Genomic DNA, 16097 nt, shown 5'->3' with positions numbered 1-16097 from the left:
TGCTGGCGCGGTAACGAACTCTGTTTCTCGTTGGAACAATAAAAAAAAAAAAGAGAGAAAAAATACCGGCGAAACGGCCGGCAGTATGTGAGCGGAGATTACCGCGGTCGAGGGAGAATCTCGGGGTCGCGCGTTTGCGTCGCTACGCGCATAGTTCGCCACGGCGACACGGGGCGGCGCGTCTAACTCCCGCTCTGAGGTTTGACGAGGTGTCACGTGACCCACGCTAACCGCCATCTTTCCTCATCGTATAAACAGTGCGACCGGGTGCAGCACGAATTCTCGCCGTGGAATCGTGGATTTCCCAGTGTTTTTGAGTGATTCGCACGCGAAGATATGTCAGACGCCAAGACGGAAACGAAGAGCGACAACAACGTCGAGGATGTGTCCAAGGTGAGCGGGCGGCGGGTACGCCAGAAACACCTTCGTCAAGCCGAGTTTTCATGCCGTGAGCGGCGTGTGTGCGGTGGGGCCCCCCGCAAATTCCCGAGGCCGCGGTGACGCTCTCACACGGCCTACGCGAACTCCCGGGGGGCACCCGGAGCGACAGCGACACAACGACGACAACGAGGATATCGAGTCAGTTTGTATGATGCACGTACGGCAAGCGTTTACACGCACAATGATGCAACGCGGCCGTACCGTGCCATGTCGCGTCGCGCCGCGCCGCGATCGCGCATACCGCTTCGCAGCCGTTTGTCCGACGATTTTTCAGAGCTGCGCGTATGCACATACGTCTCCTCTCGTCATCGACAAAGATGGTGGATGTTTTTTATTTACGGACCTCGCAATCGCAGATAGGAGGGGAGAGGTTCGTTGCAACTGCTCTCTCTCTCCCCCCCTCCCTCTCCCGCTTTCTCTCTGTCTCTCTTTCTCTCTCTCTCTCCCCCCCCCCTTTAATTTTGCTCGTACACCGCCTGAACGGCGCCTGAACGAAAAGGCGCGAAATCGCCACAGCCGTCACGAACGGGAACGCGATCGCTACCGATGACGATGATGTATCACGCGTTAGCCGCTTTCGCCTGTCCACCGACGCCGCTGTCGTTCACGACGGCAGCGAGACGCTGTCGGCGACCCGGGAGGCGGCGGGAGTAGTCGTCGCGCGAGGCGTTGACGTTGGAGATAACACGGCCGAGTGCACAGCAAAATGGCGGGAAACTTGAACGGCGCAACAGAACAGAACGACAGATGGGCCGACGACGATGATCGTGGATACCTACTGTAGTTCAATGGTCCCCTCCCTTCTTACGATAATCTTATCGCGAATACGTCGTAATTTTCGTGTCACGCTCCGTCTCGTTTTGTCGATCGTCGTGCCGTACGCGCTTGCATCTTTTGGCTCCTCTTCGTCTTTCTCACGCGACTCTCGACTCGACTCCTCACGAGTAAATAATCTCTCGTGAGACGTCAGCGATGCGGCTGCGTAACAGGCGTATATGCGGTGTATAGACGTACACGCACGTGTGTGCGTGTATGTGCATGTATGTCGCATGTGATATACGTAAGAGAACGAGTAAGTAGCAACTATACTCTCTCTTGATTGTTCACAGGAGCAGTCGACGGAGGAGAAACCGACTCCGGTGAAAAACAAACGTAGCGGCACCAAGAGGCTCTCCACTCTCGAAATCACCACTAAGGAAGGCGAGGCGATTCTGAAGGTGCGTCTGCGAGGAAAATTCCACGTGTGTCCGGGCGCATATTCGAGCGGGAAAAGTTAGCGGGAAGTTTGCATGTCGTGCTCGAATTTTGTAGTGCGCGAGTCCAAAAATCCGCGAGGTCACGAGAAGTCAAGGTCCTCGTCTCATCCCTCGCGCGCGCGCGGGGGGTTAATTCCCTCCGTTTTCGGTTCTCCGTCGACGCTTGTTGCTTACGTGATCGCAAGAGCCTCGGTGGTGGGATGCATCTGTCGAGCAGGTGGGGGACAGGGGTGAAGGAGGGGAAATGTTAGCGAGAGGTGGGGCACGGGAGACCTATAGCTGCAAAGGCGCCAATTATGAAGTATTATTTGATACCTGTAGTATCAAATATCATATAATGATACTGATAACACTATAATTTGCTAAAATGTAAAAAGCGTTAAATATAAGGCATGTTAGTCGTACAACTGTGGAAAATTTTGCCATTTTCATTCTGGAAAAATCATCTCGTAAGATATTGTTACATCCCGTATACGCGTCTTGGCAGAATAATTGTATTCATATATATTTTTGAGAAAAAATGTAAAGCACTGTTGGTTAGATTACATTTGACACATTGTTACAGACCATGAATCAACCTGGTGAGGTGGAAGGTAGAAGACGCACTCGTAGCTCTCTTAGAGGCCTAACTACGACGACAACACCAATGCCATCGCCCCCCAAGAAAGAGAAGAGGGAAACATCGACGAGAGGCAGCGGTGGTCGCGGACGTGGACGTCCCAAGAGGCAAGAGAAGAACAATGAGAACAGCACGGACGACGAGACGTCCAACAACAAAAGCGAGAAGCACACGGAGGAGGAGGAGGAGGAGTCTACGAAGATGGAGATAAACGAGGAGAAGGAGGAAAAGGAAAGCAATAAAGCGACAGAGAACGAAGACAAAAGCGCGGAGGCTGCGGACAGTAACAAAGATGCTGATGAGAAAACGTCCGAGGCCAATTCCAAGGACGAAAAGACTTCGGAGGAGTCGGAGAACGTGGCGGACGAAGCCAAAAGCACCGCCGTAAGCGAAGAGAAGAAGCAGCAGGAGGATATAAAGGACAATTCAGATTCGAGTCAAGATGCGACCGACACAGCAGCGGAAGCACCACCCTTAGCATCATCCGAGTCCCAAAATCCCTCCAACGCCGTTACTACCGAGGAAAACAAGGAATAACCTCGTTTCGCCTGTTTACTACTACTTTTATGTGAGTATTCATCGATTATTTTTATGCAAGTATTTCGCTCTGCTGCAACTTAATCTCGAGATCGCAAGGCTTCTCTCCAAGTACAGCCTATTTTCATACATTAACGTAACATCTGTTTTACTATAGGAGGTACCAGCGGCGCACATATTGGGGTTCACAAATCCAGTTCCCCCTCGTCTATTTTAACTAATTAACACCTTCTTGTCGGTCGCTGCTTCAACCAGTGGCAATAAAGTTTCTTTTTGTGTTATCGTTATTCTCTCAGACGCTCTTACGACTTTTTTCAGACACCGTGAAGAGAAACGTATCAGACTAAGTTGCATTGATATAAATTACTGTTAACTTGCGATCACGATTTTTGGTCTCTTACTATTGTCGTATTGAATTATGATGTTAGAAGCAAAATTGTGTGACCCTTTTTCTTGCAATATATGACGAAATAGATTAGTTTTTATACATGTGGCAATTTGCGATCAATGGCATATATGATTTATTTGTGTTAATAAGTGCACACGTATATATTGTTCAATGTATACATGCTATAAATTTCCAGCAAAATTAGATTTATTTTACAATGCTTTAATAGGAAGTATATGGAAAAGAACATCCTTTCATTTCATAAATTATGTGACTCATTCAGTCTATAACTTCATTAATATAGATGCAATAAGGGAATAAGAATTTTAATAAAATTTCTCTTTACTTATACGTGTGTGTGTGTGTGTGTGTGTGTGTGTGTGTGTGTGTGTGTGTGTGTGTGTGTGTGTGTGTGTGTGTGTATTTTACGAAGTAAGATTTTAATTAAATAAGATTAATTTGTTACGTTATATGTATGATTATACTTCAGTAAGAGACAATCAACTGCTGATTAGCACAGGATTCAGCGTTATTAATTTATTCGGAGCATCAATGCAACTTGGTCCTAAAATTATATGTGGTTTCTTTGAAAATTTCCAAACGTCCTTCAGATTTTTGCTCTATTCGGATACTTACTATTTCTCAATAATATACTTTCTTCCAGTTTAAATGTCCAATTTTTTTATTAAATGTATTCCCTCATTAGGTGGAATACTTAATATATTTTTGTTAGATAATATTCGTTATGTCCTACGTATGCCTGCACGGTATGCGTATTTTTAATATCGATTTTACGTCTTACGAATTTTATTTTATGACGCTCGAATACATAACGATGCTTTCGTTTGCGCTGGTTAGTTAGCGATAAGCAACGCGAGGTGTAGAGCATACGTTGTTCATGTACAATGATAATATTATTGTAAAATATATTTAATATGGACTTACATAGAGAGAAAAGGTTGTTTTCAAATCAGAGTTGACATCCGGGTCTTGTAGTGTAATACCTATGTGATTCAGATCTGATGTGGAAGTAACTGAAGATTAATTCGTACATAGCAAATTACTGTAATACCTTTATCGTATATAAATAGTGACTGAGTGAAGCGGAATATATGAGAATTATGATGAACTGAGACTTCTCTTTTTCATGGATTAAGCGGAAATAAAATTTCTGAGATACGCGTCGCAGCGTTATATGTTGATGTTTTCTTCCCTCGTATAAATGTAACAACTAATTTTACCCGGTTTCACTTATACTTCGTGATTACTTTGCAAAATGACTAACACTTAGCAAACTAAATTTTATAATCCGAAAGTGCGACGATTATTGAAGAATGCAAATTGTCGAATTATGGAGTGAAAATTGTTATGCCGCTCGTGGTGAGCTACTTTTCTAACATCGTTTTACGGAATCTTTCAACATCTGCATTTTATCATTGTGCATCCCGTTTTTATTAGTCCAATATTAAATATGTTAATATTATTGTGTATCTGAACCAGTTGCGAGTGTACAGATTAGATTATATATGATTGACGCACCATATCTAAAGGACACATACACGTACAGACACCTAACACATATACATATACCTGATGAAACACCAATATAGTCTACGCGAGTCTAACACAGCAATGTTTTATTGTGTAAATGTGTGCAATGAAGAGAGATTCTCGTAAGAATGCGGGCATTTAACTTGAACACGGGGATCTTGCAATGAAAAAAATTATGCATTAACTTTACGACAAAATGTGGGAACGGATTTTCTGGTCTCTAACGATACAAAAGAAAAAAATAGAGAAAGTTCGCCTACACCGGTTCGCAACACAAGAGAGAGAGAGAGAGAGAGAGAGAGAGAGAGAGAGAGAGAGAGAGAGAGAGAGAGAGAGAGAGAGAGAGAGAGAGAGAGAGAGAGAGAGAGAGAGCAAGCGAGCGAGAGTATAATTGATTATAAGTATTTTCTTGTAAGAGTTGCACTTTTAAATGAACATTTATATCGAGATTCTGTACGTTCACGAAAGAATGATAGGATTTACCATTCCATTTTCCGTTTTCCTTTTTGCGTTATTATTATTGTGTCAACGATATTCGAGTATTGTCCACCTGAGATTTTCGATTGTAAATAGTGAAGATCAAGTGTAATATACGTGTACATAGTTTAACATTAAGCTTCGTGTATCACACTGGACCTTTTCTTGATTACCTTGCGAAATCTCAGTTCTTAGAGTGCCTCTAGTGTTATTAGCACTTCGTTGTATAATAATACCAGCGTAGAATTCCGCCGATTGAAATCAAAACGAACCCTATAATAGCGAGTTTACATAGCTGTAATGCTTTTAAAATGTAAACGTAGGGAATAATCATTTTCTCGCGCACATATATACATATGTGTGTGTGTGTATGTGTATATATGTGTATATATATATATATATATATATACATTATATATATATATATATATATACACACATACACATACACACATGTATTGCACTTGGGGAGATTATTGTTATTAAAATTTCCACTTCAAATATACACAGACCTTTGTGAGTATACAGTTGAACGATTAATCATGACGTGCTTTTTGTCCACGATAACACATTAATTTCCAGGATTAACCGATTGAACGTTTTTATTGTACTGGAAAACAGATAATTTTCGTTCTGCAAACACCTTTGCAAATTTATTCATGGGAGAGATAATCTAAGATGTTTCAGGATAGAACCTAGACGTCTCATATGAATATAATTCCGTAAGTTTAAATAAATTTCACCCTTACACGCATTGTTTGCAAAAGCGCAGTCTCACTGTTCCGATCGACCGAATACGCACTAATCTCTGTCTGTATTGAGATATCTAATGTTAATTCATAGAGATCCCTTTTATTACCAGCCTGCAGTAGCCCCGAGCTGTCTCTCGTGTTCTACTCTACTTAAACTGTACAATTAAAACGACGATACTATGCAAGAAATGTACAAGTAAAATTTGTGAATAACATTTGTACGAACAGAATATGCGCTGTGGTTTTCCAAGCTTTAACGTAAGCAAGAACATGTGATGGCCGATGTTGTTTATCGTGTGTTACCTCGGATCCAGTATCGTGCGACTTTACTGTTAAGTACATACGAAACTTTTGTCGTAAATATTGAATTGAAGTTGATCGAAATCTGTGCAACTCTCTGTCTCCTTCGTAAACATCATATACGTGTAAAATTACGGAAGGATGCGGAGCATTGTTGTTTGAAACGGACATAACTTTAATCATGTTTATGGGAAAGAATTATAGAAAAGTAAGAGCGAGAGAGTAAAATCAAGACGTGCATTAAAGAGTCCGTATATATAATGCAAAATACTTTAAATTTTAATTAGTGTGCGAGGTATATATCAGGAAACCTAAGGTTGGCTGGTAAGTTTCAGTGTCCCGTTTATAGTCTTAAGAATTGAGTCTACAACATGTAGATTTTAGTTTTAGCCAAGTAATTATATACAAGACGAAGTGAGAACGTGATAGACGCGCACTTTTTTTGACGAACACTATGGGCGGATAACGAAGGCTACACTTTAGAGAATCTCGTCTTATACTAGAGCTAGGATAACGATATAAAACAATATGATAAAATGGTGAATTTACCGCTGTAAGACGGGCCGGTAAGTTTTGTACAATGTAGCTTTTGGTTTGGACAACAAAATTTTTCGAGCGTTCTTACGACGTTCTCTTTTTCTTCATTATATACACGAGACTATTGTCTCTCTATTCTGAATTGTAAATGTATCGTAAAAGAACATGTATGTGCGTGTATGTGTGTGTGTGTGTGTGTGTGTGTACGCACATACACACACACGCACATCTATTTCTTTATTATATGATTTCCATTATGATACGGTATACATCGGTGGACACGAGCACCACAATGACGATCATTCTGGACTTTTGTAAGAATATCACTTCGTTTAATAAAATTTAGAAAATTTGTGGTATCTTTCCTTTTGCAAAGCGCGATTAAGCGCACGGCGGCTAAATTGTGTAATGCTTTTAAAAAAAGTTTTCAGATATCGCCGCTAATACATATATGACGAGGTCATACAGTTTATCCGTCAATTATCGCCATTCTTCCAAGTGCACATGACGAATCTCCGGAAAAGCTCAATCATAAGTTATCATAAAATTCACTTGGCACTGATAACTCCATTTGTCAATGAAGTAATTTGTTGTCTCTTTTAGAAGTTTATACACACGCACGCACGCACGCACGTACGAGCTTGAAAAGGTGCATTTTGTGAAATTGAACCAAAATATAGGCGTATCGTTAACAAGCCAAACAAAGCCATCAGTCTGTCTATATAGTTTATTTGACAAAAGTTTTAACAAAAAGTGTATATAGATATAAAGAATATCGTAAACATAATATTATAGCGAACAAGATCTTAGTTTTTATGACGTCAATACTTAGATGATATAAAAGATTGATACTTTTATCACTTACACTTCTAAATAATCAACTCTTTCACACAAACGAGTAACAGTATGTAATATATTAAACCTACCACTATATATTAGTATATGTTCTAACTGGCTGCATCATCCGTACAATGTTAAAGCCAAAGAGGATTTCTCGTCTTTTTTTAACCAAATTTGCAAGAACTGAATTTATACTGACGTTTAAATGTTTTGAGTACTAATGTTTAATAGTAGTCAAGTTATACTATACGCAGCATCGACAATTTCGTAATTTTATCCCTTTTATGTATGATGTGTCAAGCTCGCTGCATAATTTAAAGTGCAAACTCCACGGATGCAACTGGATTGAATCATAAATCTACTACCCTCACCACTTTCTAGGCTATGTTGTATAAGGAATATTTAATTCAACATGGCACCTATAAGTATGTAACGCATCTTAGGCCAATTATTGTTACTGTTTTAAGTAACAGCAATTTCGATAACTTACTATTATAAGTAATCATTGTATAATAACTTACTGTTGTAAGTAATAACTTACCAGTAATAAGCAATAACTTACTGTTACAAGTAACAATCTCTTTTATCTCGGCTTTATCTCGATTCGATCGACGATGAGGTATACACACTTCGATCTTCCTTGTATAATATAGTAAAGAAAATAATGAGGAAAATAGATTTATAACGCAATTCAATCGCATTCACGGAGATTATGTATAAAATTACGTAGCGAACTTAACACATTGTATATAAATAGATAAATCTTCGAGATTATCGACACTATACGTACAAGGCGTACACATAGCACAAGATGTTATATATATATATGTATATATACTCTCTCTACAAAGAGCTAAAGAATTACGATAGAAAGTCGCATATCACCAGCTCATGTATCACGCGTTCAACGGTCTGTAGTACTTCGTAGTCTGTCACTGAAGTATTTTGCTAAATAATCAGTCTTCTCTCTATTAATATCAGTCAATATCAGTCTAACATAGTCAGATTTAGTCTTCGAAGCACAATCCAACTGCGAACGCCGTGATGAGCGCTATTGCTATTGGTTTTCTTATTCATCGCTGGTCGATCTTTAGAATCTTATCTTAGACAATAATTTGTACGCTATCAAGGACTGTGCAATGATCACAGGTGCAGAGGCACAGGTACGTATTACAAGTAATGATGTGGTCGGTGCAAGTTACGGATACAAATCTCTCTGGTAAGCACCGAGCCGAGCACCATGATACCTGCAGGATAACCGCGCGTCGTTCTTTAATCTTCAGTATCGCAAAACTTGATCTTCAATCCTAAGCCGAGCCGCCGGTAGTTTGCCCGTTGCAGGGCTGTTCGGTGATGACGGGTGCGGCTGGAGCCGCGTACTGCACGTAATGTGACGATGGTCCTACCATGGGGTACCAATGTTCTGGCATGTTCGCCGTTGGCGGCGGTGGCAGCTGGTGTTGCTGTTGTTGTTGTTGTTGCTGTTGTTGCATAACGGGAGGAAACTGCATCTGCGGCGGTGGCGCTGGTGGGCCATATATCATAGACGGATACATGGTTGACGGATAACTCGGTGCCGACGGATAAGCCTCGGCATGTTGCGGGAAGAAATGCGGCGGATAGGGCGGCGATGGGCCAGTTGCCGCGTTCTCAGGCCCGTCATGATACGGCGGGGTTCCCGGTGGGAAGCACGCGATAGGAACGAACGCACCGTTCATGTAGTACGGGTTGCAGCAGGCTTCCGCGGCTGCCGCGTCGTTCGGATAAAATATCATGTTGTTCGGCGGTATGTAAGGAGCGCACGCGTTCACTGAATTCATCGCTGCTTGCTGCTGCTGTTGCTGCTGCTGCTGTTGTTGTTGTTGTTGGTGTTGCAGGATCATTGGATCTAAATGTTGCGGTTGCTGCTGCATATGAGTGATTCTCGCATCGTTCGCGGAAGCAATCGGGACAACCGCGCTGTGGTAATTCCAGTATTGTGCATATGCCAGCGCGTTGCGATTGTTCTGCTGATAACGGGCCTTGTTGCCTGCAAATGGAAAAGATTCTTCGTCAGTCAAAACTTGTGTGTCGTGTTCGTAGTTGTCATCATGATCTTTTTTTTTTCTCCAACAAAGCTGCGCGACGTGTACTTTTCTTGAGACTTCTAGTCCCTCACCACGAAACTCTTAGTTAATGACGTCAAAAGCCAGGAAACATATTAAAAATTCCTATTAATTACGTTGAAACAAAGAGATATTGTGGAATTAATTATATAATATGGATTGAATATATTTCTAAAACGCTCCAAAGCTTTCTTTTTGCTCTATCAAACTCTATCAAACAAGTAAATAATTGTAAAATTAACATAACCTTCCCTTTTAACTTATCTTTCTTCATGATTTTATCACGTTCATTTTTCGCATATTTATTGATTGTTAGAGCAAGTTTTTAGAATATTTAAAAAAATATGCTTAACCGATTGTAAACATCATTGTATAAATACATCTTTTTACTTTTTACAACGTAATTTCCGTAAGGAATATGGCGGCAGCGAATCAGCACCCAGGAGTCTTATAAAGAAACGGATGAAACAATGCTTAATTATTACCTTTGCTGCCTTTATTAGGCATCCCATTGTATTTTTTATCTGACCCTTGAAACGAGAAGTCCTTGCCACCTAAATTTCTAGGTGTTCCTTGCTTCGGATGCTTCGTATTTTGCATACCGTTTATATACGGAGACGGAGTTTTGTGGACTATCGGCTCGACATTGCCGATATCCCTGCCGTCAATGTTGCATCCCGCTGCCTCGTTGCACGCTAACGAACAATTCTGCACGCCGTTGGCAAGACGCGTATCCTCACGCATATATGCAACATCTGATGAAAAAGAAGACACCACGTTTGTCGTAACATCGTAGGACGATTTATGCAAATTTAAACTTTTATCGATACACTACTATTCATGCCAGCATTAGGTGTCCCTTCTAATGGTGATGCACCATGATGACCTGATCCAAATATCATAGCTCCATAATTCCAAGCTTCATTTACACGTAAATACTGCAAGAGTGGTCAAGTTTATTCATGAATCTTATATACATTTTCGATGTTCGACAATAAAGCATGGTATATTTTTTTTTGTCCATCACACATAAGGACGTAACCAAAATGAGATTGACAAACTTTGGGCATGTATAGGAGAGTTTAACACAAACATGTACAGATGTGTGTGTATATATATATTAATACAAAAATATACATATATCTATACACATACCTCTATACCCGAATTATACGCAAATCTCGGTGGAATAAAATCTAAAAAGGAATATGAAAAGAAATATTATTCAAAATAAATATGTTTTCGAGTGCAATTGCATAATTATACGCGATGGCCAAGACTCGCAAAATAACTTACGATCAGTTTGGTCCAAATCACCAAAATTCCGTGGCAAAAATGGAAAAACCGGGCATGTGCTACCATCCGGGAAAACGTAGAATAAGTCTGAGTTGGGTACTATATTTATTTGTGGATTAACTGAAATATAACAAAGTGATGTTGCAAGTTTCTATTTGGATCGTATTGTATACACAAATTGTATTCATTAATACATGCATTTTTAAATTTATTTAAATAGCAATGCAAAAGTTTATATCATGCAAGAAATGCTTTTATGAAACTTGTAACAAGATTATTCTTTAAATATCTAATATTATATTTCTTATATATTCCTACATTTGTGAAACAAAAGTTACAGTGTAACATTATTAGTGTGACAATTATAAATGACATATTGCTTATTTCTGAACACTTACTGTTAGAAGAACAATAATTCTCGTCCATCACCTTCGCTTTGGAATACGTATTCTGATGACTGTTGTCATGATTATTATGAGATCTTGCAGGCTTGCTTACAAAACTATTATCGCTATTATACTTTGTAAGTACTGGTGTACTATTAGTTTTCTTACAGTCTTCGTTTACTCCTTGTGCTGCGTTGTTCGTCTTTAAAGACTGTGGGTTATTGTGAGCAACCGTCGTAGACGGCTTGTTAGCTGCTTCCTGCAAATACCAATCATATAACAAAAAAAAAAAGATAAAGAGAAACGTACACCAATGTTTTCGGATATTTGAAAATAACATCGAAATATTCTTACGTTTGTCACATGATTAGTACAGTCCTTTGTAGCATGATTTTCTGTGATTTGGTCTTCATTTACTTTACTGTAAATTCAATTACAAAATATAAGTATTCGTTCTACGAATTGATGTATTCGAAAGTTTTAATGTAAAAAAGTTGTGACGTAATTAAATTACTTTGACAAAGATACGTACGAAGATTCATCATTGTGTTCATCAGCTTTAAAGTCGGCTTTGTCAATACCTCTGGTATTATTGCTGTCAACACCATCTTTACTCGTATTTGTATTATTCGTATTACTTGTTACGGTACTAATTGTTAAACTGACCGTATCTTTCTTTTTACGTGAAGTCGAATTGTACGTTTTCCTCCATCGTCGACCTGCGAAAAAGTACAAATAAGCATTAATGAAACGCATGGTAAGAAAAAATTACAATTAAATAATTTAACAAAATAACCTGTATCCATAGGTATGTTTTTTTTATTATGTGGTGTCGAATTATTCTGCTTATTCTTTTTCGCGAGAGGAAACGGTTTTAAGGCAGCGTACGGGACGCGACGTATTTCACCCAACTCTTCGACAAAAACGAGAACCGGCTCTTCATTTGGACCCATCCCTTGTATATATCCAAAATAAAAGGATTTATCTTGTTTTGGTTTCGGCTGTATATTTTTGCCATTGTTTCCACTAGTACTGGGTTGCGACGGATTATTATTATTATTTTTGGCTTGGTCGATCAGGTAGCTTAGATTAATCAAACATTTGCCGCCGATTTGAAGCTCGTTGCTATTGTGTCTGTTCCATCCTCCGTATTTTACTTCTATGTATGTATACAAATCACTTTATTTTTAAACATTTCATTCGAAGTATAAAAGCAAGTTTCGTGCTGTATAATGTATGTTTTTGCACGTATACCTCTTTTTATCTCATGCCACGTATCGAAATCCGTATTGCGATATATATCGGGACTAAGCGCTTTTGCGACTCTGTAAGGAATAGGTGGTATTCCTTTCGGGTCGGATTGCATTTCATCCGCTGATCCGTTGATACGACCAGTTTCAATTTTGTTATATAAATCCACGGTCAATTGTCTGCGAAAATGTACCAAAAGTTAAAACCGACTTGCACTTGAGGATTTCCGTTGCATTCACAATAATCGCATGAACACTAAAGCTTGTTTAAAAGTAACTTACTCTCTAATTTCGAGATTTCCCTTTTGGAAAAATTTGTCGTGTCTGAATGCGTTATTTCGATCGTTTAGCATTTTATCAGCAGTGTGCTTGATACCAGTCATGTTGAAAACACGCTCGTACAGAGTCCCATAAACAAGAGCTAGAAACAGGAAAATTACAGCCCAACGTCTCAAAGTCTTCTGTCGTAGTAATATGTAAGAACAAAAAAATATTCATTTACATTGACAGTAAGCAGCCTTTTTAACATATAAGGATGACAAGACAGTTTCATATTGCTTCGGCGGTGTATAATATATTAATAAATTTTGATCGAAATCACTATTAGTTATGTTCTCAACTGTCTGCTTTTGCCCATTAAATATAATCACATCTCGTTTATAAAGTAGGGACATGGCACGAATTTCGTTCATACTTCCCCATTCGGTGAAGCATGCCATTTGATCCAAATAATGCTCGTACGGCACAGCTACCAACTATAAAAAAGAGGAAATAAAGAAAAGCGAGAAAGAGAGAAATGTTGATTTGTTCAGTATGTAAATATGTAATGCGAACGAACAAAAGTCTCACCTCCTCGAACAAGTGTCTCTTTTCTTTCATAAATGCTATGCATTCTTTCCTGACTTTTATATGATAATATTGTGTATGATACACTTGTTCACTGATCGCCCGAAATAAACAAGTTGGATCTTTAGGAGTGTCCTTTCTATAGTAACCTTTATCTTCCAGCCATTTATCTATATTGCTGTTTTCTTGCATCCGTTTTGGCATTCTTCTGGTAAATATATCTGGGCAATATCTAATGCTGGATGTCTGGTCACTGGCATATGTCGTCGAGTCAAAGCTTCTTGACAAAGTCGTAGAATAAAAAGAATATTGTCAAAATAAATATGTATTAATGTATGTAAAATATTTCTAAGCTGTAAAAATTGCACAAATAAAAAATACACAATTTGGTACAGACCTTATATTCATCTTAGAAATGTTTGTTTTGAAAAAAAAAAAATCAATACTATAATAAAAGTAATATATCTCTGTTGTTACTAAAACATTAGATATTGTCAAACGTTCAGATTTAGATTTTAGTCAGAAAGGTATGCAATTGGAAATATTAAGCGACTGTTGCTTCAGTCCAAATTTAAAGAGATACAAAATCTGCAAAATATGGAAAAATTAACTACAGAAGTATCCTACAAGGATAAAATGTTTTTGCTCATATCATGAACGATGTTACTCTATATGCAAAATTATTTCTAAGAGAATAAATAGTTAATTAGTTCCTTTTGTGCTTTATATGTGCCTTTTTTAAACTGTTTAGATACCACTAATGAATCTAAAGATTTCACAACTCCATTCTTAATTAACAAATTCTTGTAACTTAGTAAATCTAGAGTTATTCATCAATATATGCTTATTTAATGTGTGAGAAGTAATGATCTCCATAAAGAGAGATGAATAAATGTTCCATGGAGATACATCAGTAGTTAATTGTACTCTCATTCAAAGATCGCAAATGATTTACAATTATAAAATCATGAATATTAGTTTAAAAAACAAATTTCAGATTTTTGCTATGTAAATTATGTCATTAGCGTATACCGCGATGGCAAAAGATTGCGAGTATGGATGGCAAGTGATGGGTAGATAACCGAGTATAAAGATTCGGAACGGCGGTATCAAGGATCATCAATGGTCAATAATGTCTTTCACGTCCTCGGTTTAAAATTTTCACACGCATCAGGTTCTAACTTGAAAAGTTTGCCAAGGAGATCCAGGTTCGAAGACGACGTCGGTCTTCATGAAAGATGAAGATTGACAAAAGCGATTCTCGTGGTTGAAAGGTAAAATTCAGAATCGAAATTTCAGAGTCCAATCAAAGAATCAATCAGTATCAAACGCGACAAACTCCCGCAATGGAGGAAACTCACACAAAAATATGATACAAAAACTTTGCACGAGAATATACTTTACCTCTCACTCTCGGCCATTGTTACTGCAAAACAACGCTGCTCACCATCTCACGAACGAGTATGACACAAAGTGTCCTCACCTCTTTTGTTATTGGACGTATGATTCGCCTAATAATCGATATTGATATTTAATCGATATCGATTGCACCTTGGTGAACGCTACGTGAGCACTTCGTGGGTGACTGGAAGGGCTATTTATTTCAAATAGCACAAATGCGTCGAAGATAATGCACAAGTAGTCGCCGTATCTTAAAAACATATCTTAAGTGTTTCATACACTAATCGCCATATTAATACAAACGAATCTAAGCGTTTCGGGCGTATGGCAAAAGTGCGTATCGAAAATGCTTCAACTGACACGGAAAAGGAGTAGAGCACTTCCGGTTGCAGTATCTCGAAGAGGAAAAGGAGCGAAGATCATCCGCAGATTCTTCGTAAATAACCGGCGAACAATCAGTTCTTCGCGGCAACCGCGACGAGCGACTAAACTATATTGTAATGTCGTAACGACAATTATAGTCAGTAGAATAGCGTAACGTATGATAATCACGACTTTCAAACTACGCAAATGCGCACATATGCGTACGATTGTAAATTGCAATAGTACATGGCTGGTCTTTGTGACTTTGTTACTTTAACATTAAATTTTCATATCTTTCTCGCCATTCTTAGAAATAATTTCAGTTGTTCTATATCCTTGACTTAAGTTTTCAATTCTTTTTTAACTTTTATTTAAGTATTTTCGGATCATCACACATAATGTTGTTTATAGGACGAGTAATTTTTTTATTAGCTGTTTGAAGAGGAAAAGGTCAAATCTCTAAATACGTTATTCTTCTTAGTCACATTTTACGCGTTTTTTTTCTCTATTTTCCTCCCCCCCTCTCTCTCTCTCGCCCTTCAATGCCCTCAATGTGAAGTATAATGTATATTCAATGTTGGCAATCGATGTAGAAATGTATTACAAGTCATAGAGGTCGTTGATGTAGACCGACAGTAGTCGCGCTAAATTTAAAAAATTTAATTTTTAATTTACCGACCGACACAGTAGTCGCGCTCCTCGAACGCAGCCATCTCACATTCTCCATTAGGATTATAAATATGGCGCAAAAT

The 16097-nt window shown here is 38.8% G+C and overlaps 2 protein-coding genes across 4 annotated transcripts; one reads left to right on the top strand and one right to left on the bottom strand.

Annotated features, from left to right (window-relative positions):
- The first annotated feature begins 28 nt into the window (after nt 1–28).
- On the top strand, nt 29–3580 carry LOC105191824 (ABC transporter F family member 4). Of its 2 annotated transcripts, none has more exons than XM_011155487.3 (4): nt 29–393; nt 1551–1658; nt 2263–2884; nt 3011–3578. In XM_011155487.3, exons 1-3 carry the CDS (start codon nt 337–339, stop codon nt 2851–2853), a joined length of 756 nt encoding a protein of 251 aa, XP_011153789.1. In that variant the 5' UTR covers nt 29–336; the 3' UTR covers nt 2854–2884; nt 3011–3578. The 2 variants fall into 2 exon arrangements, with proteins under 2 accessions (XP_011153789.1, XP_011153790.1); XM_011155488.3 differs by lacking the exon at nt 29–393 and adding an exon at nt 953–1481 and having other exon boundaries at nt 3011–3580.
- Nucleotides 3581–7363: 3783 nt separating this feature from the next.
- LOC105191823 (uncharacterized) lies at nt 7364–15490 on the bottom strand. Of its 2 annotated transcripts, none has more exons than XM_011155486.3 (14): nt 14986–15490; nt 13585–13861; nt 13238–13490; nt 13018–13156; nt 12740–12915; nt 12282–12644; nt 12018–12204; nt 11840–11906; nt 11498–11744; nt 11100–11219; nt 10959–10999; nt 10639–10741; nt 10289–10558; nt 7364–9727 (listed from the first exon to the last, which is right to left on the bottom strand). In XM_011155486.3, the coding sequence occupies exons 1-14, from the start codon at nt 15000–15002 to the stop codon at nt 9006–9008; spliced, it is 2982 nt and encodes a 993-aa protein (XP_011153788.1). In that variant the 5' UTR covers nt 15003–15490; the 3' UTR covers nt 7364–9005. The 2 variants fall into 2 exon arrangements, with proteins under 2 accessions (XP_011153788.1, XP_019700968.1); XM_019845409.2 differs by having other exon boundaries at nt 13585–13858; nt 14986–15489.
- Nucleotides 15491–16097: the final 607 nt, after the last annotated feature.

The sequence above is a fragment of the Harpegnathos saltator genome, unplaced genomic scaffold (genome assembly GCF_003227715.2).
Source record: "Harpegnathos saltator strain DR-91 unplaced genomic scaffold, Hsal_v8.6 scaffold114, whole genome shotgun sequence".
In the NCBI taxonomy this organism is placed as follows: domain Eukaryota; kingdom Metazoa; phylum Arthropoda; class Insecta; order Hymenoptera; family Formicidae; genus Harpegnathos; species Harpegnathos saltator.
The sequence above is the reverse complement of the archived record's forward strand: the minus strand, read 5'-3'. Positions and strand labels throughout refer to the sequence as shown.

Bases quoted from the DNA above. Each gene is read 5' to 3' on its own strand.
- LOC105191824 (XM_011155487.3), top strand. From the start codon at position 337: ATGTCAGACGCCAAGACGGAAACGAAGAGCGACAACAACGTCGAGGAT. The intron at 394-1,550 runs GTGAGCGGGCGG...GATTGTTCACAG, and splicing joins ACGTCGAGGATGTGTCCAAG to GAGCAGTCGACGGAGGAGAA. The intron at 1,659-2,262 runs GTGCGTCTGCGA...ACATTGTTACAG, and splicing joins AAGGCGAGGCGATTCTGAAG to ACCATGAATCAACCTGGTGA.
- LOC105191823 (XM_011155486.3), bottom strand. The intron at 13,491-13,584 runs GTGAGACTTTTG...TCTTTTTTATAG, and splicing joins AGAGACACTTGTTCGAGGAG to TTGGTAGCTGTGCCGTACGA. The intron at 10,559-10,638 runs GTAGTGTATCGA...CTTTTTCATCAG, and splicing joins ACCTAATGCTGGCATGAATA to ATGTTGCATATATGCGTGAG.